Raw genomic sequence first — 25,919 nt, forward strand, 5'->3', positions numbered from 1 at the left:
CAACTGCACATATTGTGATAAATCAATGACAAATCTAAGCCAGTCCAAAAAAAAAAAAAAAAAAAAAACTTCTTGACACATTGAATACAGAATGCAGTTGTTCCGGTAATCTTCAGTAATGCAGACATTAGTGATGCTGCAACTATTCATTCACCCAAATGGAATATAATAGTCATGCATTGCACTACATTTTATCTGGCTCTAGATAGATTGATGTAAAAAGAAAGAGATTTTTTATCTTGTAAATGTGCTTTCTGTCTTTGTAATATGCTTAGTGAAAAAAAGAAAGGACTGAAATGAAAGCAACTTTTACTGAACAGCAAAGCTTCAAACTCTCACCACAGAATCTATGAAAAGCCAAGACTTACAAAAAAGCCTTTTCCAAACCAATTGAGAGACATAATATCTCCAATGTTTCATTGCTCTGCCCTGAGGCTTCTTCTCCACAGGACATACCCAAAACTCCTCACTAGGTGAGGCGTCCTAGACAGCACCCCTTCCTCCCTCTATCACAAAGGTTCAGCCAAAAATCACTTTGGAGGTAGCTCATTTAAATTTCAATCAGTGATGCCAGTGCTTGGCCATTTGTGAGAATAGGGAAATGCAGTACGTAGATCAACCAGTAAAAAGACATCTTTGCCTACTGGTCCACCTTTCTCTGACTATTTACTGCAGAGATAAATCCTGCTCCACTTGTCCCCCACTCATAAACAAGATCCCAAAGACATGGAGTCCTCCACACTTTTCTGCCCGAGAGTCATTGCTGCAGAGTTAAAGGTGCAAATTCACATCCACTCAACTACAAACCATTGCAGTGTAAGCCTAAGGTCACCAGCTAATGAAACCAAAAATATTGCATCATCTGCAAAAAAACACAAACATGCTTTTCTGACCTGCACTATGGCTGGGCCCAGATATTCTGTCTCTATAGAATGTATGAACATCATATGTGACATAGAGCAGCACGCAGACGTTCTTCTCATTCCCAGTACCTTTGGACAGACCCTCAAATGAAGTCTGAGGGCTGCGATTCCCCCAACTAAAAAAAAAAAGAAATAAAAAATAAAAAAAGGAAGGCACCAACTCAGTCCGTCACGCCAGAGAGACTGTTCCTGACCTCAACCTAACTCTGCAAAGACATGTCAACATGGAAAGCTGCAGACACTCTCACCAAGGAGTTGTTTAACTACCTCAAAGACCTCAGTCCCCATGACAAGCACGTTCCCGTCATTCCTGTACTCTGCTAGTCTATAAATTATGTGTCAGTGATATTAAAGACATTTGAGGTCAGCAACACTCCACGTCCAATGTCAACAGCTGGGCATAGCACTTACAGTGTTATTGCCATCTCAGTGGCCCATTCAGTGTCCCATTCAGACTCTTTATCATCTGTAGCTGTCAGAGGCACAACTTCACAAAATTATAAGTAACACACATGGAGATGAGACTGCTGCCTATTTAAACTACACTTTCATATTGCATCCATCCATCCATTTTCTGTACCCGCTTAATCCAACTATAGGGTCGCAGGGGGGCTAGAGTCTATCCCAGCTGTCATTGGGCGAGAGGCGGGGTACTTTCAAATTTCAAACTTAAATCTACTTTACGTTGAAACGATGGAAGTAGATGGAACAATGAATAATTCTTCATGCTATCACTGAAAATTTTAATTGATTTAGTTTTTAATGTATATATTTACATAAAGTTTTACATGGTATCATCTCAAATTCAAGTTTTCTGTCCAAGGAACTGAATATTAGCCTACCTTCCTATTTCTCATTTCACAATGCCTTTGAGCATACTGTAAAATTCTACCATACATTTATTTTCCATATTTTATTAAGACTTTCACACAAAATTCAAGACTTTTCAAGGTCTGGAAAACAGTGCTTCAAAATTCCATACTTATTAAGACTTTCAAGACTTGCGCTAGCACCCTGATAAACATTCTACAAGAACTATAACAGGGAATATTATTCTAAAATACATATTGTATAAGAGTTTTCATGTGCTCATTGCGGGCCAAAAAAAGAGTATGTGTGCATCAGTGAAGAGTGGCATGAATCTTACCTCTCTGAGACTGAGTGCTTGCTTGAGTAATTCTGCTCTCCGACTTTCCGCCTGCCTCGCATGGAAAGAGTTGCTTTGACTCTGGATGACAAACACTATCTCCCGAAGGTCTGGAGGAACATAAAGGACAGAGATGTGAGAATGCTCACATATAGTGAAAAAGCATCATGGCAATCGATGACCTTCCAAGAGCAAGACAGGATAAGAGCCACAGTCCGGCTAATCTCCATTATTGGCCTGTTGATAATAACCCACCACATCAAGAGCTTAATTGACTTGAGAGAGAATATGTAAATGTCACAGCCCAGACTGTTTTACTAATCAAAGATTAGCAGTCAGAAGAGCATTTCTCTGAGGCGCAGTAACAGCCAAATAGGTTGACACAGCCCAGCTGTCCACTTCTGGCTCAGTGACACAGCTGCAATATCAGTAAAACTCAGTGTTATTACTGTAATGTTAAGCACAAGCTAAACAAGGAGCTATCAGCTCAATTATTTATGTTTAAAACCTTCTAATACAGGCCGCTTTAATGTTCAGAACACGTTTGGATTCCATCTTTGTCAGTGACTCAGCTTGCTGCAGGTATTTCTCATGTGAAATCTATTTACAGGGCTGTAATAATGACACAGATCAGTGAAGAATGACATTGGCTGTACAAACAAGTCCACATAAACCCTATGGCTCTCACAACCAGTACAAAACAAGACCAAAGGACCAGAGGCAAGGAATGAAAAAAAAAAAAGTGTCATTTTGTCTTTGGCTCTGTACAATTACATCTGACAACTCTTAAATCCTGTGAGCTGTCCCTTAGATCAAAATAAAGTCTGCAGAACCTGGCTGGAATGACTTGTGATGACAGAAAAGCTTTTAGAGTTTTAGAGCTGCGAGCTGGGAGTTATCAGGGTTGTGCCAGTTTTCTTGTTAGGACCAGTAGCTCAGAAAATCAGTAACTGGATGCACAAGGCTTTTGTAATAAATTCAGCTCCTTTAAAATTGTTAATTAGTTACTTGAATATTTGAACAGAACATGGTTATAAAGAATATACAATGTCATACATTTTAATCACTGTAAGAAATGTTCCCAAGGTGCCGACAAAAGTGTGAGTGTTTTAATGTTTCAAAACATAAATAGGTAGCAGTCAGTGCTGGCAAGTCTACAGTATTCTCTTTGGAGTTGTGGAGAACGAGGAAGGGAGAGTGCTGACAACAGCAAGATAAGATGGATTCCCTTTGCTTCAATTACACTACTTGAACCCACTGCCACCCTGGGTTCAGATACTAGTGTTGGGGTCAAGGATTGCCATTTTATCATAGGACAGTATCTTTGTCAAATCTCCTTAATTAAGGGTTGGTGGGTGTGTATCTCCTTTGACAAACTAACAACAAAGATCCCATTGATCCTTGAGTCCTGGCAAGTGGAGAAATTACTTCCTAAATCTCAGCATGTCCATCTCCCAACAGATCTAACAACTATAGAGAGCCAAGCTTAGTGAGGATACCACAACATCACCTCTAAATGTCCTCTTGCTGAGCTCGCTAAATGAACAACACTGTGTGTGCGTGTGTCTGCATTGAGTTTCACAAAAAGCTGTGCTTCTCAAGGCCCCAGGTGAGGCACCAGCCTCTTGATACTGCACAGTACAGCAATACCAGCTGGAGGAGGACACTAGGCAAAAATCAGATAAGGAGTTTGCCAATTTCTCATTGTGGAGATAATGCATACCCTATGTTGCAGCAAAGGAGCTAGAGAAGTTAAAAAAAAAAAAGAAACTAATTAGAACTGAATTCACTGGATTCGACTCCTACTAATGGCTTTCGATTAATCATCAAAGAGGCCAAAAGGGAAAAGTAAAAATCCTGTTTTAGTTCCCTTCTTCTGCCACCTCTGTCATCCCAGAGTCCTGCAAAATCACCTTTGTGCACTATTGATATTCATGGCAGTGAAACAATACAACTGCTACATCTACTTGTACTTATAAAAGGATGTAAAACAAAGGCTTTTACACCAACACAGCTACAAAGTTAGTTTTACTGAATGTGTGAGGCAGTACATTAATGGCTCCAGGCTGAGACAAAGATAGATTCGAAAAAAGAAATCACGGATTGGAAAAGCATTGCAAAAGGTTATTAGTGATGGGAGTGTGGTAATTAAGCTATAGGAGATGATGTGGTTCCTAGAAGAAGGGTCAGTGGTTGGATGTTACGAGTGGTTACTAATTATGGTCCTTGACATGAACTGCAGTTATTGTTTGCTATTTGAAAAATGGGTGACATTTAAGGTCCTCTTAGAAGAGATTGTTCCAAGGGCAGAGCAATGGTATCAGGCCTTTAGTGGATTTGCTCTCTGAGAATACTCTACGAAGTTCAAATGAAGCCACTGGGGCAATTTTTTAAGAGTCTTAACTTTGTTTATACATGCCTGTCTTGCCCTAGCGCCCCCAATATCTATCATGTGCTGAAGGGCCACATGTGGAAAACAAGAAGAGCCGCAGGGAAGAGTGTGTGAGCGGGTCCGTCTCTACAGGCATCTGTAGACCCATCATAACTCAAGAAAGCATAACTATTGTAAATGTTAAAAAAAACAATAAAAATGACTGGAAACTGTGTAGTTATGTTTCGTTTTAAAGCTTTTCCCATGGTGTTCGGGTAACAATGTCTCAGTGGCAACACCGACTGTTTTGGAAAGAAATTGCAGTGAGCCAAGCATGACTGAAGGACTGTTGCGACTATAATCCCAGCTTCAAAAACAATTTGGAGCAGAGAGTACATATTGGAGCCCACACTGTATTGTCTTTTGCTACCTTTCTGAGCTGCACACAGCACAAATGCTGTCAATTTGCTGTTTGGAATTTTACCAGTTTTTTTGTTGTAAATGTGATGTCAAGTCAGTTAAAATCATGGATTGATCATTATTACGTTTTAGAGAAAAAAAATGTGTGAACTTGCATATTAGGAAGAAACCTGTCTAAATGTGTGTGACACAGACATGAATAGTTATGCTAACAATGCATTCTGAGAATGCATTGCTCCCACAGGCCATTTAATAGTGATGTTTCCATGCAGTTGTGGGGCAACTTTGGCTATGATGCTTCATAGAAAATGTGCATCGGGCATGCTTCTGTCAAAAGCCAATAAATCTATCTTCATAGCCTTGGCAGCATGAGGCAATATAGGCTACATTACACATAGCTTTGTTACGGACACAAAACAAAACAGATGGAGAATTAGAAAGAACTCTTCTGGGATTTTTTTCAATTTAACATGTTTATTCGTTCATGTCAGCGAGTATTGTTCATGTTTATTCTCAAGAACTAGAAACAACTGATAGCTCATTAGACCATTGATGTAATAGACTCCTGATTCAGCATGTCAGAGCTGATTCAGTTCTGATGTAGTGTTAAAAAGGCTCCACTTCACATCAAGCAATCATAAAAATATATTTTGTCAAATTGAGGATTCTTTTTTAGAAATGTTATTTCCATCAATCATTTCTAATGTGTAACTTACATTTCCTTTTATTGTTTTGCTATATGCATTTTAGTATACATTTATGTTGTAGATTTTTTAAAATTTGCTTTAAATGATCATATTTCTATCATTTTTATTGTCTAAACATTTTGAATGACTCTTGTTTGAAAAGTGTCACATAAACTAAACGTTGACTGAAACCTGGCAAAGCACTCTTGAAACAGGCGATGAAAATTGTATCTACTCCTGGAGGACTGTTATTGACTTATTTCCCTGCCAGTGCAGATCAATGGTGGCTATTGTTACTTTTCTTATCTGAGATCTCCGTTTTGCTACAGACTGAGAAGCACTTGGAAATGTACTTGGTCCCTGTAATTGCTAAGCACGTGTGTCGCAGAAATTATATGAATGCTTTGTTGGCAGTTAGACCCAGTAAAAAATGAACTTCAATTCACCCAGTACCTGAGTTGATGCAATGCTTATTAAAATAATGACATTTCCATTAGAAGTAAGAAGGGGATATGGTAAAAATTAAACCGATGGATAACAGCATGTCAGCATTTGTGAGCTCCTCGCCAAGAGCTTTTGCATATTATAAACAGCCCTGCAACGCTTTTAACACAGATGTAAAACTCTTTCCCTCTTTCTCATTTTATCTGTTTAAAAAAGATTATTTCTCTTTTTAACACTTGGTTAAATGCTCACTTACACACCCTGTTTAATAGTTGTCACAAAAGAAAAGGTTTAAGTGCAAGCAGCAGTAGTTATGTTTCATAACTGATAAAGGTGGAAATAAGGAATATATTTTTTTCTCATCTTATTATTTTATGGAAATATTAATTATCACCAAGCACCAAGGAAGGGACAAAAGGCCTCTTTTTAGCCCCTGAGTAAAATCATCCAAGGATACCTCTCTTAGCAGTAAGTAATGTACCTTCAGTGAAAGAGATTGTAGATTCTTGAGGAGATGCAGCCGAAACCCCAGTCCCCTCAGAGCAAATGATTTTATTTCGCCAGGTCGATAGAAGTTGAAAGCATGAGTGCAGTGCTCATTTATCCCCCCCTAAGTTCAGCATCCCTCTGGGACTGTTCCACAAGGAAAAAAAAATTAAAAATCTGAATCATCTTTGAAATATATTGGATGGAATGAGAAACAGAATGCCTCTTCCTCCCTTCTCTCTTATCTGTTGCTTTTCTCAATGCACAAACCTACTTTAAGGGGCGTCATCATCTGGTCCATGGCAAACTCTGCTTAAAATGCAGATTTCTAGCGTTCATTCATTGTTTCAATATCTACACATATACACTGCAAGAGGGCAGTGGATAAAACAGATTAAAGATCCGAGGCTGATGTAAAATGTGATTGTATTCCGAGGTAAGTGCATGTCGGGTCGGACTCTGTGGTGGCCTGGCCGCTGGCCTTGCGGTGTTGTCATCTCACCGACACAAATCAATAGTGACACTTCCTTGGAGCAGATTGCAGATGTTGCCAAGTGCAAGAAGAGCTAAGAGCACACTGACCTCTAGGGAGTCCTGCAGCTCTGCCGCCTCCATCAGTGCCACAGAGCAGGTGTGTTTAGTCACTGGAACTGTCACAGGAACGTTTTATTTCAGCCTGGAATATCTCTATCCCCACAACTCAATAAGCACACATGTCACGGTAAGGCAGTAGACAGTGAACATGTTCAAACTATTTGAAATCCAGTTCAGTATTCTGAAAGACAAATGAGGAGTCTGCAGACAGAAAGCTGATCAGTAGAGCAATTTCCACGACAAAAGTTTTCTGAAAGCTAAGATTCTGTGGATGAGGCCATTAGAGTGTCGTGGGAACAATGAAACTCATGACATATCTACAGTTCTTCTTTGCATGCACATAGGCAGAGATGACAGAGGATGTCAATATCTCATTTCCATACTCAGCAGCCCTAGTGCCAATTCAGCAACTGATTGTGCCAGTGTAAAACCTGCTTCACTCCAGTGACTCATATGATTGAACTCCCAGTGACAAGATAGCCCAGAATTATCCCTCTCCTCAAAATTCCCCTCAATCTCTTCTTTCCTCATGTCCAGAGCTGCGCATGTGAGAGGCAAAGAACACTGGAGCAAACCGTGTTGTGGTTGTCTTCAGCCAAACTAACCATGACTGTCACGCAGAACAGAAGTAAGACAGTCAGTCCACATAAATAAATTTGGAATTCAGTCTGAAAGCACAGATTCAATACAGCCAACTTTTTTGGCTGTTGAGAGTTTGATTTAGATCTAAAAATGATTTACCTCCCTCACCGACAATCATCTAGTGTTCCACAGGCCTATGGATCATCCGGTAAGTGAAACGATTTTCTATCATCCTTCTTCTCCTGTTAATACATACTTTTAATTGCCTTGCTCAAAATCAATACCGAGCATGGCGTATGCAACTTTCAGCTTACTGCGAAAAGGTCAATAACACAAATATCTACCAATAAAACACAGAGAGGAAAACAGCAGAAAGAAAGCGGACAGAAATGGAAACAGAAAAAGACTGCGCAGGAGAGGTGTTCAAGAGGAGAAAGGCATCAGATGAAAAACTTCCCTATAAAAAGTATGAACACAAAAACACAGCAGATAAACATATAAAAAATAAAAAGAAACAAACAAGCCTCCAACCTGTGATAATTACAGTCATTAGGGTTCTGTAGAGTTCATGACTCCATGGACAGCACCACTGAAGACTAATGAGTGCTGAAATGAACCCTTAAACCTCACTTAGTATCAATAATTCAGGAAGTTCGGGCAGTTAATTCTAAAAAGATTCCAGGTCTTGCTTACGGAGCCCATCTATTATCCATAATACTATTGGAAGAGAGGAAACAGAATGAAACCACCACTTGGAAATAAATTAGATTCTATCTTGTTTTTAAAACGTTGAATTTTGGGTGAGATGCATGATATCATGGCCCTTATGCCAATATATGCTGCCGTTGTTTCCAAGATTTGTAAGGATGGTTGTGTGTTGTTATTTGACATTGGAAAATAAAGTCTTCGGCTGTATTTATGGTTATATTAGCAAAAAGTAGACGCAGCAGAGATTTGTCACAGCCAAGCAACCAGGCACTCGAAAGAAAAGTGGAAAGAGGGAACATAAGTATGCAAAAAGTTCAGCAAAGATATTGTGAACATTGTGTCTTTTTGACAATACAATGTGTATAACTCTAATCTAAAGAAGCTGGCTCTGAGCAACTGCTCCAAATGTTTTTTATTGCTATCGTGATGATCTGATTTAAAATTCTAGAATAACTTCACTGCTGTGGTATATTTAAAGAGGTCATATCATGTTCTTTTCCCCATACTTTCAGTGTATTATACAGCTTTTGGTGCATGCAAAACGCCACACCAAACTCCGGCTATTCTGTCCCAAATTCTCCTCAAACGCCTGTGTTGAAGTCCAGGCTTTTCTTTCTTCATGTAATGACATCACCACGAAACAGATTTGCAAACTATTTTCTTAATGGCTTGTCTGGCACACCTCAAGCAACAAATGGGCACCTGCTTTGCAAGAAGCCATTTTTGATCAATCACCTGACCCCAACAGGAGACGAGAGCTAAAACTGGGTGTTTCAGACAGCAAGTTTTGTTTTAACAGTAAACAATGTAAATGTAATACAACAAAACTCAAAGATAAATATTTACTATTACTGTATAACTTTTGGTGAGGCACAATGCCTCTTTCTATCAGAGGCATTGTGGAGGCATACAAATGAATAACACTAATGTTATTCATTTGTATAAAGGATCAACTCTTCAACTCTCGCAACCAGATGCATCAAATGCGTACACACAAAAACCATGTATCTACATTTGTATCCGTATCCTTATAGAGACTAAATGTCTGGTGAGAATGTGCACACAGCAAGCCTTACCCAGATCATGCGTACACTTTTTCAAAATAGCAATCTAACCTTGATATGAAGTGGAAACAAAATGAGATCATTAAAAATAAAAACAAACTGCAGACTGTTTAACAGAGCTTGCTCAGTCTGATAGAGATTTTTTTTTCTTGATTTTACTTCTTATCATTAGTTTTCACATTATACTGTTATTTACGGCAAATGTGCAGCATATAAATAACTAAATCTGTGTGTCATAAATAATGGCTCTCAAAACCTCTTTAATGAGACCTCAAAAAGAAAACAAGTATTTCGAGACCTTCATAATTTTCTGGCACAAAATTGTCTTTAAGAAAAAGGCAAACATATCAATATCCCTGTGTACATCTATGTCTCCCTCCTGATCACCTTCACACACTGTACTGTACAGGCAGAGAGACAGGAGTGGCCACTTCTCTGCCACAGCCCTGACATGATATGTGAGCTGATGCGGATTTCCCCAGCAAAGTCCACTGTTCTGAACTTACAGAGCTAATAGCTTGTTTTTTAAGGATTTTTTGGCATGATTGGCCTTTAATGGAAACTTGCTCGACAGAAAATGAGGATAGAGAGAGTGGGGGAGGACATGCAGCAAAGCGCCTGGAGCTGGGACTCGAACTTTGAACAGCTGCATTGAAGAGTTTCAGCCTCTGCATATGGGATGTCTGCTCAACCAGCTGAGCTACCCGACGCTCCAGATTGTTACTTTTTAATTCAGCAGTTTTTGTTCTGTTTGAGATCACAGAACTAAAACCATCAAAGAAAACATATTTCCATTTTCTTTGCTTCAGTTATAAAATGTCTCAGTTTGAAAATGGCTAAACTGTTTACTCTGTCTCTCATTATCCTGCACATTTAGTTGTGGTGCAGGAAGTCTTGATATGCAAATGACAAATCAAGGGAGTGGAAATTAGGTTCATGCACATGTACATCGTGCCACAATGATTGAGATTTACAAACAAGAACCACATGTACATATGACGTCATATATGGGAGAAAAGAATGCGTAAATGTTCACATGTTTGTCTTTGTATGTACATGCAGTTTTAGTCATTAATCAACACACATTTATGCATATGGCCCCTTGTTGGTTCCATGCTCTCTACAGTCCAATAACATGGATTCATGTCTAGTGTTACATCTTTAAGACTCATTGCAAGAATCACAGATACTGGGTGTGAATACAATAAATGCTGGAAAAGCAAAAATTTACCACTGTAGCATCACTAGACCATAATGTAATTCTGCCTACACATACAAGAAGTTACTTCTATTCCATGAAGAATAGAGAATGTAGCATTTCATTCTAATTAATTAACACTCTTCTGTTTTATTCATGAGCTACAGATCATTGTCCTCTCATTAGTGGAGAAAGACTAAATCTGACCAACAAAATCTGAATGTTTTTTGGTTTTTTTTGGAGGGGGTACAGTATCTTTTAGAAACAAGCGGCAAAAATCAAGTCTTAGAAATGTTAAAAAGCCAGACAATTTGTGACTGAAACTACACTGACAATTTAAAACTGAAAGCTCAACTGCCTACAAGTAAAGCAGTACAGATATGACATGCAATCAGTGAGGACAATAACAAAAATGGTCCGAATGGATGCCAAACTAGATTTTAGTCAAAATCTACCTCCTATAAACAATTAGAAAAACCTCTCTATTCCGAGCGCAGCACAAACAGAACAGCAGGCTTGATGTGTAACGATCTTCTGTTTTAATTAAAAATGTTTTAAAAATGTATTACTATTCATGTCTGTAACTTCTCGAGTGTGACACTCTGCATACAAAACAAAATGTTATCTGTTTCCTCTTGAGAATATTAGACTGGGAATGAAGTGAGTGAATTGCGCAGGCGAGACAAATTCTAGATTATGATGATGCTTAATGCTTTTTGTATTGCCATACAATTGGGAAATATCCTCTCACACACACAGACTGGAAGAAGAAAGACAAATAAAAAACGCAATGTCATATCAGTGTAAAAAAGGGCTCTTGTCAACTAACAGAACATTTGTGAAAGTTCGCACAAATCTGATTTAAAGCATTTCTGATTACATTTGTTGACTGTAAGAGTATGTTATATAAGTCCCCGAAGACTGATGGAGAGTATGCATACAAGCATGTTTTAGCAGTCATATCTGAACAAAGTACCATTATCATTATATTGTGGCCGGGTTGAACAATTTCTTCTCGTCAGGCATTTAGTTTGCATATGTTCTCCAAAGTGTCAACTATTAGTGTTGCTAAGATAAAGCATGCCGCATTTTAAAAAGAAATATATGGAACTGAATATGGATGCTTTTTCTTTGTTTTTAAGATATAGTAGTATTGAAATGTAGAAGATTACCTGATCTCCAAAAGACACTCCAAAAGAAGAACAAGAAATCTTAAGAAAGATCAGTGCAATGGGTTTCTTTTTTCCTTTTTTTTTTTTACAATTTTACTGTGAAATAGAAGAAAGGACAGCACCATGCAAAATATTTAAGCTCAGAGAATTTTAACCAAAGTGTCAGACTTTAATTACCTTGTTAGAGCTACAGACTGTTTAAATATTGTAGCTGTAAAAAATATTCTGACTCCTCAAACCAACTGGCAGCTGCCCAGAAATCTGAAAATTCAAATAACTGATACCCGCAAAGCCACAAAGGATGGTTTTAATGAAGTTTTAATGAACATTTTAATGGTTTAGTTAAGATCTGGGTTTAGCGTGAAAAAAAGGTTGTGGAATTCATGAAAATAACACCTCTGCAACCGTTAAGTAAGGGGTGGACAGGCTTGTTTAAAAAGAAGAATGGATCCAGCAAATTCCGAGGGCAGATATCATATCACTGCTCAAAAAGCCAATGATAAAAAATAATGGCTTTTACAACAGGACAATGCCCCTTAATACTCCTTAAAAACCAGCTCTTGCATCCCTCGTATGTCACTTAAAAATAATCTCGTTAAAAATTTATGGATGGATCTTAAGATAGCAATGTGCCCAAGAATCCCAGAGAGTTAGAAGCATTTTGATGCATGAATGGGTGAAAATGGCCCCAACGAGAGCTGAAAGACTTATCTTCCTTCATAAAGTGTTTTTAAGCTGTGATAGTAGATCAAAGGGTGTTAAGTTACCCAAACTATTGCTTCACAACTTATTTTTCTTTTTGTCATGAATTAAAAAAGTCTTTGAAATACTAAAAAAATGTGTCATCAGGTCACTTGGAAAATTGGAAATCAGGTAATTTTTTGTCTCACGTAATGACTCACAAGAAAAATATTTTGACCACAAATGCCCAAACTTTGCCCTGCCCTGCCCTGCCCTGCCCTGCCCTGCCCTGCCCTGCCCTGCCCTGCCCTGTCCTGACCTCTAAGGACAGATTGAGTGATTTGTTCTTATATGTTCTTAAAAGTCACAAGCTCTTTTGAAAATAACATGCCAGTTTGACATTTAAATGTTCTCCTGTATTGTGAAGACAACAATAGGTCTTCCTTTCCTCTTTTAAATTCTTGCCCACAAACAACATTCTTTGCAGGCAGGCTTTGCCTCTTTGCTGTAACAAAGGTAAAAACTATGGTAGTGGCAGTTACTACAGCTACATTTTTAGTTTTTTTAGATATCTGTCTGTTTGCATTTCCTCTTGTTTGAGCTCCCAAATGAGAGCATTATGAAGTTGCTTTTGTGTGCTTCTGTGTCTGCTGTGACCTAGTTGAATGAATAGGCAGAGGTCCAGGAAACGGGCTCCAAACTCCACTGTAGGCTCCTGAAAAATCGCTTTCAGATGGTGATTGTATGAGCCCCCTGAAGCATGAATGGCATGCATGAGAAATTTTTATTTGCTCTACTTATGAAATTCCCAGCTGCTGTCAAATCAATAAAGAGATGGGCCTATTTGTATGAAATCAGAGAAACTCTCTGTTTATTTTTCTCAAGGTAGAGATCAGACAAAAGCCCATTTTAATTGTTTTCTTTTACTATTCATGATCTAACCAAAAAACAATTAGTTTTTAATTTTTACAACATACAACTCCCTCACAAAAACACTCAGTCATAGTTCATCTCTCTAAATGTTACACAAGATTGCAAATTCGCTGCACTAATAAAGACTGATCTGAAATGCCAAACGCAGTGATGCAGATCTCTGCTGGTGACAACAAACAAACAAAAAACATAATTAAACACAACGGGTATCAACATATTTGCTAGATATAAAATAAAGATTATCAAATAAGGGGCAATCAATAGACATTATCCCTATTATCATTTTAAACATCTTAAATCATATGCTTTCAAACAAGGCTAACTGTGATTAATTATGTCGAAAAATACATGTTTTTGCAATTTTTAGAACAAAACAATATATATACAGTATACGTATTGTTTTGTAATGTGTATATATATATATACACAGTATTGTTTCTGGGTAATGAAACATCAGGCTCCATTAGAGAAGAAACACAAATTTCTATAGTGTAGCTATAATATAATGTGTAAAATAAAAATTCAAGATAGAGAGATTCTAAAATAGTTAAAGAACATTTTGGTAAGATCCTAGTTGATAGTGGAAAAGATCTTCAATCAAACATGAGGTCCCATCATCACATCATTAATGACAGTTAATGACTCACCGATTAGGTAGGTTTTTAGTGTAACATTAAATATAAAGGATAGTAAATTATGTGCACCCAGCATATTATATGTTGTGTTGAAGTTACCCTTTACAGAGGGAAGCAGAGGCCTGTTTATGATCTGGAAAGATTCGCATAAAGGAAATAAGAATAAAGTGAGAGCAATCTGGCTTCTCATTCAGCTTTGTTATTAATCTTATTTTCCACCTCTAACCCCACCTGAGCCTCGTGCACTCATCGACATGCTGAATAAACTCTTGTGTATCCTATCTATGATCATTTCTGCTCTGCTGGCTCAGCTTCTGCTCATTTTTCAACTATTCACACTGTGCATATTAAGTTAGTTTACCATCTTTTTATGATTTGTCGTTAACTTTTCGACTCAGCTGCCACAACTGAAGTGTTCCAACTTGAGAAAAATAAAATTCCCTCCGCCACTGCTATAAAATTATGGATAGGTGTGCCTCTGAGATGCTTCTGTTTGCAATAAACGTTTAAGAACCACTGAGCTCTGCTTGCTAACTTAAGAGTCCATAAGCCTCCCCATCTGAGGTGGTTCTGACTCATCAGCCGCTTCAGGAGACAGCTCCTCCTCTAGTTTAACCTGGGTTCATTTGGATCTTCTCCTCTTTTCAAGCTAAAGACATCCATCCATCCATTTATCCATCTTCTCTACCCGCATATTCTAATTCAGTGATGCCTAAAGATGATGAAGGAAAATTTCAGGACATGGCTACATTATCTTTTGCTCCTGGTTTAAAAAAAACAAAAAAAAAAAGATTAAGCCTGGAGCAAAAGATAATGTAGCCATGTCCTGAAATTTTCCTTCATCATCTTTTGGCAGCTGCTTTTTTCTTCACTAAGCATCAGCATTCCACTTACACAGAATATTACTTTACAGTTTATTTCTTACTGCCTTACTTTTCCTGTTAATTAAAATGAAAAATAACACTTACCCAGTTGATTGTTGTGAAGGACTCTCGTCTCATCTTGGCTCTGAAAAGACAGAGAGACTTTTTAATAATTCAGATAAAATGTCTTCAAAAATGACCCTAATACATGCACTTTTGTTTTAACAACACAAAATGGCCTGAGCAACGATGCTGATTTTCAGCTAAATACTCTATTTTCTCTTTCTAATCACTAATGAAGAATTAATGGTACTAAGTAAAGAATCCCCTATGGCTTATTTGGAGAAATAATGGGTGATACCCCACGTCATTAGTCCTTCCTAATTGTGTGGGTTTTGTGCCTGCAGCATTTAATCTGTGAGTATTCAGCTCAATTAAGGCACAGTTCCACCTCCAGAGCTGTCAGCGCACACTGCAGACCACGGAAGGATGAGCAAATCCATCACAAGCCAGGAAAACTTTGAGGAAGCATTTTCCACCTCAGACTTTCAGAGGAAATCTTTCAGTGTTGGAAGAAACCAAGAACGTGCAACTTCTCATTGCTTCCATAGCTCCAGAGCGAGAGTGGCACAGTATTAATAGATAATGACAAACTGAGTTTGATTTATGACTTCCTCTAGACTAACAATCATTTCACTGGCGAGCTGTCGCAGGCTTCAGGGAGCTTAACTAAGTCATAAATTTACTCTCAGTGGGTGTGGTACAGGAGTTGGTGGTAATCACAGTAGTTTGATGGCAGTTGAGTCAATCAGCTTGAATATATTTCAGCTAATTTAGAAGACCAATTTTCATAAAAATAAGCAACCTATTAATTTTGCCATTTTTTAAAATCACATTCATTGTTACTGTCATGACAAGACATGATTTCTCTGTTTCTTCTTTTTTTTGTAGGGCACATTTGACATATTTTGACAAGCATCAATGACATAGAGAAACAATAAGTTCAGTCACTTCACAGAAATATATTAACAGCAATCATTCATGTGAAGTTCTCCAACCACACAATTCTTCCCCCGGAGTTTTACAATATCATATCAGAGTGATTTGATTCAGTGGTTAGATGAGCTTAATTGGACTCGGTGGCATTAATCATGCACACAAGGTCTCTGTCTCATCACATCAGACATTTTCATAGCTGAACAGAAAAAGAAATCAGGGTGCCTTCTCCAGCTCATAAGACAAGAGAAATGCCTCAACATCAGATAATTACTCTCATATAAATGTATTTTCAAGCTGAGGAGATTTTATAACGGGCCATTACAGAAGGGAAGCTACTCAAAAACCTAAGGCAAATAATCATAAAGCAAATTAAGCACAGAAAATGCTGTAATTTTGGCAGAGGAAAGGCTGTGGTTGTTCACCCGTGTCCTCCAGCACCACTCGACTCTCCAGCAGGGAGGAAACCGTAAACCAAAGTACTGTGTCTGCCAAGCAAAAGTGATTTAACTGCTCTGTGAAACATACCCAATAATACTGGCTGTACAGTGGGAGAACATTTATGCTAATTTTCTTATACGAGGATGTGTGACACTAATTTTGACTTTATTGTATGGTGACAAGTTTCAAGGAGGCTTTAATGAAAAATCTCAATATCTCGCCAAACTATAGACATTCCAACACCATTATATATCGGTTTATAACATTCTGTCTATTTTTCTGTTATGAGCTGTGTTGAGTCTGGAAAAAACAAGCCTCCTTATTCATTTCAGTTTGAATACTCTTTTGGCACAGTGCAGGCTCTGCAGCTGCCTCCAGCAACAAAACAGTGGGTCACCTGGCAAATAAGATGAACCTGGCACAGGCTTTTCCAACACATCAGCATCCAGCAAGGCTTGTCATGCCCATGCTCATTTTTGGCACATTCCTTTTTGCCTTTTGCAGCGATTTCTGTGATGGTAGATGAAATAATTGGTGCTGTGAGTATTTTCCAGGATTGTATGGATTATGAATTGCTGTTTTGTTTTGCTGGGTTTAGCCTTCAAACACAGATGCATTCCTCAACGTGGACTTCTTAGATTGTATTTTATCCTGTCACCTGCATATGCTTCTTGCATCACTGTGTGCTTCATAATGCAATGCTAATTTCATGTCTGAACACCTGCTTAAGACTTTTTCACATTGACATTTATTTTTTCTCTTGACAATGTACTATTAAGCCACAGGGTACTGTAGATGTGACTGAAAATATCCTGAAATGTTTCTCATTTAGCTTGTTATCAGTGTATCTAAAACCCTAAAAACACAATCTATAAAGAGAAAGGAGGAACAAAATTGTGCTCAGAAGTAAAATCTTTTGAAAGGTAATAACATCCTGAGCTTATTTCAAATTTCTTCCTTAGTGTTGCCATAAAAGCTAATTATAATGTATATTACATGTAAAATGCTTATTACAGCAGGTGCATTTGCGTTCCCCATGTTACGTTTTAATATTTTGGGCATAAAAAGACAAAATGGAAATGCTATCAATTTAATGAAAAATATAACAAATATGCTTTGGTGTGGAATTTTTTTTATTTTTTATATCAATTAAAGCAAATTGCTCAATGTCAAAAACACACATAGTATCAACAGATACTGAATCAGAATATGGTTTCAGCCTCCCTGAAGCTTCCATTTCACTGAGGAGAAAGAAACAATAGCATAAGATAAGATCAAACCCTTGAAGATCTCAGGAGGAGACTGTAAAATTCCTTAAGTGAATATATACAAAAACACACTAATTTTAGATTTAACTAGCCATGTTTTGATAACGTGAACTCTATTTCTGCAAAGGTTTCATGACACCAGACAACTTTTTCATTAAAAAGCTAAATCTACAACCCATGTGTCAGCAAGATGAATGAATATCAGATTTATATGGACAAGGAGATACTTATTAGTTCTTTCCTAAAGTCATTTTTAAACCCAGGTCCTTGGTGATACTTCATAAAATTCTTGCAGTTGGGTGCGACACAAGGGCTACAAATCCTTCTCTGATAAATGATCTAATATTCTGCAGCAGAGTGAACTCAAATCAGGTCTCATATAATTTTCACTATTACTTAGGGATTAATGTCTCCGCTCAGAACTTGGCTCTTTTTGACTTTCTGTGTGTCTGCACTCAGGTAACATTCTTCATAATTCCATCTGACAGCAGGCTGTCAGCCATTTGAAGGGGGAATCAGATACCCATGGGTGTTAAAATGAAATTGTTATGAGTCTACACTGTCCATCTGAAGGGGTTGGTTTCATGCTTTTGATCTGGGGCATCAGAATCCTAATGTCGACAGAAAGATTGGTCCTCATGTTTAACCTAAGAAGAAACAACACAGTGGGGCAGCTACACACAGCCAACATCTACATGTGTAAACTCCCCAAGAAAGATGTTCAGCCTACTTAATATGAATGCTACGTAATCAAGGGCACCCACAATGACCACTCCTTGATTCCTCCCTTTGATTTGGAAGCTCTTCACATACTCAGATCTGTTCCTTCTCTCTGTTCCCAAGAGCACAGATGTTTCATTGATGTGAGTGACCCGTCGGGTCATATTAGCTTTCTGTTCACTGACAGCAAGAGTGATTGAAAGTTGCAGGATTTTCTGAAATTCGACATGTAAAAAGAAACCTGAAAGGTCAGCTTCATTTTGTGGATGCTTCCAGAGTTAATGAGCTGCTTAAGAATTAAATATCATCCCGACAAACATAACTTGTTTTTTTTTAAACACAAAATTTCTTAATGTGTTGTGAATTGATAACTTGATAACTTGGACCATCTGCTTCCCATGTCCCATGTCAATCCCCAGGCTATTGATGTCAAGTTTTCATCATAGCCCTTTTCTACATTTCAATGACTTTCTTTAAAAAGCGTGTGTGTGTGTGGCCCTAAAAGCCTTAGGGCTGCATCAAACTATTACTTTAACTGACTAATAATCCTCATCTAATCATTTTTTAGGAATTAAACAAAAAATCATTCTAAGGAAATCCCATCACAACTTGACAAAGCCTCCGGAGAACTCAGTTTATCCTACAAGCAATTCCTCACATCGTACAAGTTGGAGTTGAATGATATTTGGTACATTTGGTCCTACACAATTAAATGCCTTGATGTTTCTGTCCAATAGAGACCAAACCTAAATACATATTCATCCAAGTAACATAAGTGGCCTTTGTAGCCAGAGCAAAATACAGCACACTGCTCTGTGTTAGAGAGCAGATCTGTACAAAAACTATTGAACATGTCTGTGAGTCGCCCAGTTAACCACTGCACATGTTCACTCATGTGAGAATGTTCCTTCCTCACACACTCGTGTATTATGAGTCACTCCTACCCCCTTTCTTCTCTTGTTTTACCGTAACCTGGTATTAAAATGTATTTAGATTTTGATTTCATGTGACAGATTGAAGAAGCACCATTGTTGAAATTTAATGGGAAAAAAAAGTAGATAACTGATAAGTAAAATCTGGTCCAACTAGTAATCACCTACTTTAAGATCAACTTATGTGCAATGAAAGAGTCAAATGATCAGTCTTATAGTCTTATAACATCACTAATAATAGAGCTTTTCTGAAAAGCCTGTGATTATCACCAATCAGAGTTGTGTTGTAAAAAGAATAAATAACCTAAACTTTGAACAGCCCAATGAGCAATGGGGAATTCTTTCATCTATTTTCTAAGCCCACTTAGAATTGCTAGAGACTGCAGCTTATACCAGCTGGCAAAGGGCAACAGCCAGTGTACACACTGTAAAGGTCACAGGTCCATCCAAATACACGTTTGACTTCCTACAGACAACTTAGAATCCACTATTAACATGCATGTCTTTGGACTGTTTGAGTAAACGATAGCACTCATGCTAAAAGCATGCAGGTACATGGTAAGTACACTCCAAACAGAAAGGCCCTTGGAGATATTCAAGCTACATTTGAATGTCAGGAGAGCATTAATCAGAGTTTCAACAAAAACACCAAAGATGATGTGGAATTACCTCTGAAGATCCACTGCAAAAATTGGAGCGTCTGTCCACTGATCCAAATTTAGCTGCATCGTGACTGTGAATCCTTTCAGCAGGATAATGATACCAAGCATGTTGCTAAAACTACAGTGGATGGGTTTAAAGGGAAGCATCTGAAATTTTTTAATTACGAAATGTAAGCTCTGTTTAATCTAATAGAGAATTGGTGATCTGAAAAAGCTGGAGTAGTTTACTTTTTATTGCAGCTAAACATGGCTCTAAAGTATTGACTTTAGGGGAAAGGGTTGGACATCATACAGGTTGCTAATGTCCTAATTATCATTTGTGTCAAAATGAAAATTCTTCTGCACGATACAAGTGTCAGGCTTGCATCAAATGTTATAGAGTCTACCACCATTACCACTGCCTATTAGTTCTTAACTAAAATAAGAAGTTATGACCATTTTAATAATAAGGGAATAATTTTTTTTATCTATATATACATATAGCATATATACATATAAATATATATATATGAAAAAATATAAACATATATGTGTGTGTGTTTTAATTTGTCTTAAATGGGTTTTTTTCATTTGCGAACTGCTGCAGCATAAATTGACAGTTCCCACCAATAATAGATAATTACTGAACAATGATGAAAAATGGACAAAAACATCTATGACTTGTTTTTCAAGTTCTTCTTCTCAGTATGAACCACATAGCTTTGGGAAGAGTCAGCAAGAAGTCTGAAAATTTGGAGACAATGACTGACTCACGACTGTTTTTTTGCCTTTTCGAGACTGTTTAAAAAAAATAATTATTTATCTAATACTAAATCTAATAATAATAACTATTTCAGTAGTTCCTAACCTCAGCTTTTTCTACGGGGCATGCAAGCCCCTGCATTTGTTAAAACAGCGCTGAGTATAAAGCATGGCTAGAAAACTTTGTAAATCTGGCTACTGTGTTTTCATTTTTTTTTTTTACTCTAATATTTACAACACAAATGACCAAGATAAGTGACACTGAGTAATCCAGTGTAGGTAACTTTGATATGTAATTAACTGGCATAAAACGTGGTGGTTATAGCTTTGGAAGGTATCCATAGCAACAAGCATCAAGGATTTCATTAGGAACATGGGGCTTAATCATCCAAAATAAAAGTGAGAATTAAAGACCAGTGCTCCCACATTTGAATTTCACATTTGCGAGGAAATATCATGAGAAGAATAAATTAGAAAAGACTGACAGTTTAACTCTTGCAAGTCTGGTTTAATTAACAGATATTAAATTGGTTAAATTTTACTTTATCATTATTATTTTTTTTTTAAATCAGAAGACATCATTCAAGTCTCATAGGAAGTTTTTTTAAATACAACTTTAGTCAACTTTTTTCAAAGGTGCACATGTGTACCTCTTGTTTCTTTTAGTGTAGTATAACTGCCCTCAATTAGCAGACAATGGGGTTTGAAATGTTGGTCATCATGATAAGCAAACTCATTTTTCAATTTTTACAGATTGTGGTAAATTGTTTCTTTTCCTCAAACAAAAAGCCCAGGCTGATGTGATTTGTTGATGATTTGTTTTCACATCATATTATATTTTTTATGATATTATGCCTTTCTTTTGTTTTACAGGGGCACTCTACATTGGATAGAAGACCATAGCAGAAGGGAGTTAGCTTTTCTAAGCACAGGGAAACTGTTGTCATCAGAGGTGACCAGACAGAACAAATTTGTTGACAATAGTCCAAATCTGGTTGCCTGGAGTAACAGACAACTGTTTCTGTTGAGCCCTGCTGTGTACCCTATTTAGGGTCACATCGTGCTCTGCAGTCTTTTGTTGGGAAATAAACAAAAATAGAAAGGTCACATTGACAATTATTATTCAAACTCTGATGTCTTTGCTGTTTGGATGCCAACTGATTATTTGCAGATATTCTCCTGGCAATGCGTGGCACATCTTTGTTCCAAGGACACTATTGGCTGCAACTTGATAGCTCAAATAATGGATGAGTAACATAATCATTACAAATGGGAGGTCAGTAACTGAACAACTGAAGACAGTCATCTAAAAGGGAACAGCTAGCTCGTCTGCGGTACTGCAAAGAAGCTTGAAAGTAAATAAAATAGCATGGTACGCTTTAGTTGTACTGCTCAGTTGGTACATGTTCCAGTTCAAAGTGCAAATGGTAAAAGCAGACTTTAATTTGGAAACGTGTAGTTTTTCATTATGGAATCATAGAAAGTAGTATCAATAAGAGCACTGATTAGTGTCTGTATCGATAATAATATCAATATCCCGACAATGCCCATCTTTAATGTAAACATAAATTCAAAAGTCAATGGTCTCTTTAAATGTTATTGGGGTCAGTATCCTTCACCTCCTAACAAAGAAGTTTCTTTATGACCTGAAGCTGCACAATGAGTTTGTTTCACATCATCTCCTCCTGTCAGTTCTTATCCAGGCAGCTGCTGTCAATTGTGGAATAAATGTGGGTTTAGACATAGTGGAGCATCTATGATATCTTTCTCCAAACATCTTTTGCCTGCTTTCTTTTGGTAATAATAGCAACACATGTTGTAGCAAAACACAGACTTTTGTGATTCAGGATAGTCATTTTACTGAACCCTCACAAATGCACTGTACCCCTGAACTTTTCCTCACTTGATTCAGTATACTGGATATTAAACAAACGTTAACAATCATCTCCCTGAAAAAAAAGTTTGCGCATGGTCTGACTGGACCCATATGAGAAAAGCACAGGTCTTGCAACTGTCAGGCATTTCCAGTGGCAAGAACAACTCTGGTTTTCTGAAGTTTTTAGTGGATGCATAAAATTCTGAACTGCTTGAGGACTGCTGTTATTCATGGATTATGTTGAGCTGCTGGTGGGTCTTCAGGTGAATGCTGGCATTTTTTGTACATGATGTTTGTAATCCCAGTAATCTGTCTCATCTGTTGAGCTGCGGTCAATGTAGAGTTTTAGCAATGATTCATACCTAAAATGTGCATCTTCCTTTGAACTTGTCATTCTTAAAACTATTATCCGAGGTGAGGATATGTGGGAATGTTAAGAAAAACTATTTTTCCATGGAGTGACAGCTACTTAGACTTAACAGATGATGTTTGGCAGAACACACATCAATCTCCAAACCAGCAGATGTGAGCATGTTGTTTAAGGACAGCTCTTTTCCTTCAACACCGGTGTGCACAGAGATGAATCCATAGCGTCTATCTGAGTCAGTTTACAGTGATGTCAGTTCTGGTACTTTGACATTAAGCCTTTGGAGTAACTGTTGTTTCTGCTAGTGAAGCACACCTTGTCTCATCCTGAACAGCCTCAGGATTAATTCAAGAAAATGTTTGGATGATATCATTTTGTACGGTACAGTATCACTCAGGCTCCAACCACTCAACCTCAAACAAACCTCAACTGCCTGTTTCTGTTCTGTCATATGTTTCATTCATATTAATTTCTCTCACATCTTGTACAACCACCAGAAGTTGACCCTTTCAGAGCAACACTTCCTTTTTTTGGCAACTACAACTTCTTAAAAAGATGTCTTCATGAATCTTGTAAAGACTGAAGGGCATCAAAGTCAAGGGTACTATGACTGAGTTGAGGCTTTTCACTGGCTTAGCAGGAGTGTCAGGAGGATGTTTGTATGCAATTATTCATACTGTGTTGTCCTCCGGCATCCAGTATCTCACCATATCTCTTGGCACACAAGATAAATCAGAATCAGAATCAGAATCAGAATAACTTTATTAATCCCTTGCGGGAAATTCTTTTGTTGTAGTGCTCTCATTACAGGAAAAAGAAAAGATTAATAAGAATAAGATAGGGAAAAAATAAAAATAAAAATAAAAATAAAAATATCGATATGTACAAAAATACAATAAACAATAAACAGTATTTACAATGCTACTCAGTAGCTAATTATTATTGTTAAAGGCACTTCTGCTTAAATGAGCAAAAGCATAGTGCACTTGTTCTTCAGGATCTTTATAAATCCTGAGGCGACAGATAATCACAGTACCTGTGCCTCCTTTCACCAAATTCTCCAAATACAAGCCACTGTCATGTGTACAGCTGTACCACACACCAGTCGCATCCTTGCCACCAGAAAGGCTCCATTTAGTTCTAATAGGATGGCGAGTTTGTGGGGTAGAGGATGCAGGACATGGAAACCTCTCACTAAGAAATCTCCAAACAGTTACACTACTTGCACTAGTCTCACATGGGTTCAATCTTAATAAATCTTCTCTATATCTTTTCCTCTATTTGAAGTTAGCTAAAAGTAAGTTCTATCATATTTCAATATGCATTCTGAGATCAGGGTTGCCACATATCTGACACTACAGGAGTCCCATGAGCCTCAGATTTCAGTCCTGTAGAGAGGAGCTTAGGTGTTTGAAGTCAGATGTGTAATCCACTCTAGTGCAGCACCATATCTCCTTCTAATTGTTTGGTTTAAGAATTTGGGCAAGTAATCTCTGAACAAACATTTGTTTAAAGACCTATAAAGCATGATGTTTTTTAGATAATGCCAAATATTAACTTTTTTCTAAAAAGATCTAAACAAGATCCTTTAATCCCTGCTATAATCTGCAGCCAACAATATGTGTTTTGTTAGGATGAATTAGAATGGCTGGAAGCAAAATAAAATCGGATTCAGATTGTTCAAACCATTTAGACAGATTTAGATTTAGACAAGTTTAGATACTGTATATAATACAATCTCAACAGAGGTACATCCTAGTGCACCAAACTGTTGTTTCACACAGCCGTCTGAATTCAACAGTAGAAAGCATTTGAAAAGAGGCAGGTACAGGATGGTGAAAAAAAAAAATACAAGCAGGTGACAGGACTCACCATATGTCTATCTGCATTCACCACAAGTAAACTTCAATCAATAACTTCAACAAAGCTCCACAAGTAGAGCGAGTTAATAGAACTTAGAATCTAAAACCAGTCTAGAGCTGTCGGTATAGGACGCTGTCAATAGGGAGCTTGAAGCCTGGCAAGATGGCTTCTCTTAAAAAGATGGGATCTTGTGAATCTCACACACATATATGGCTGCCTCACAAGGTGAAATAAAGTAGGCCATAAAGCAACTCTGCAGAAACTCAGGAGCACCTTGTGGAATGAGATGTAATTAATTGCTTTGTTCATAAACAAGTGTCAGATAATTCATCAAATTTGTTTACTTTAGAGGCCACTTATGCATAAACATATGCTGTAAAATGTTGTATATGCAAATGACAGCCAAGTCTCCTGCCATGGTCATGATGAAATTTCCATGACCTCCACCCCCACTAAACTGGAGCACCTCATTGACCTAAAAATTTGTATTCCTTTCTAATTTGTTCACGTTGTTTCTCAGCTCAGAGGAGCTAAAAAAAAGGGGGGCAACAAACTGGTTCACACCTTGCAGCTGGGCTTACTTTAAGAGAAACACATAATTATTGAATACAACAAAAGTTTAATACAGTACAGAATGTATGGCACTTTTTGTGCAGGAAACCTGTCAAAATGATTCAGTTTTATTAGTAAGGAACTCATTGTAGGTTGTGGGAGTGAACAGCCTGTGGTGTAACCTGGCAACATATTTTAAAAACAACTTACAGCCCCAAATTAAGGTTAACAATGGAGGCGGTGACGAAAAATAAATGCTGACAGGTTTTTTTACAAACTTTCAAGTGTACAAATAGATTTGATTTAACTGTTTAACTCCATAAATCAGTTTCTCAGACTTTATGGTGAATGTCTTCCACCACATTACACATTACTTTTATTCATGATTATATTTTTTATTCCTCTAATGGATTACTTCTCCTGAATGGATACATTTAAAATCTTGCTTTTTTTTAAATCTAATCCATAATGCTTCCTTTAAGAGAGATGCTTCCTAATATGTACACTGGCGATTTGGCACAATGGTTTTATGTGGAAAAACTGATTCACTTTTTGTTTAAAATAGAGACCAACGTCTTTATTGGCTTCTCTTGT

General features: G+C 37.5%; 1 protein-coding gene across 2 annotated transcripts in view; it reads right to left on the minus strand.

Annotated features, from left to right (window-relative positions):
• Positions 1-25,919, minus strand: part of b3glcta (beta 3-glucosyltransferase a) — a 74,027-nt gene that overhangs the window by 33,022 nt on the left and 15,086 nt on the right. For both annotated transcript variants that reach the window (XM_075473106.1, XM_075473105.1), the window contains exons 3-4: positions 15,013-15,052; positions 2,071-2,180 (exon numbers count right to left, since the gene is read on the minus strand). In XM_075473106.1, the coding sequence (XP_075329221.1) occupies positions 2,071-2,180; positions 15,013-15,052 (150 nt within the window). The remainder of the gene's footprint in view (positions 1-2,070; positions 2,181-15,012; positions 15,053-25,919) is intronic.

Source organism: Odontesthes bonariensis, chromosome 9 (assembly GCF_027942865.1).
Source record: "Odontesthes bonariensis isolate fOdoBon6 chromosome 9, fOdoBon6.hap1, whole genome shotgun sequence".
Taxonomy (NCBI): domain Eukaryota; kingdom Metazoa; phylum Chordata; class Actinopteri; order Atheriniformes; family Atherinopsidae; genus Odontesthes; species Odontesthes bonariensis.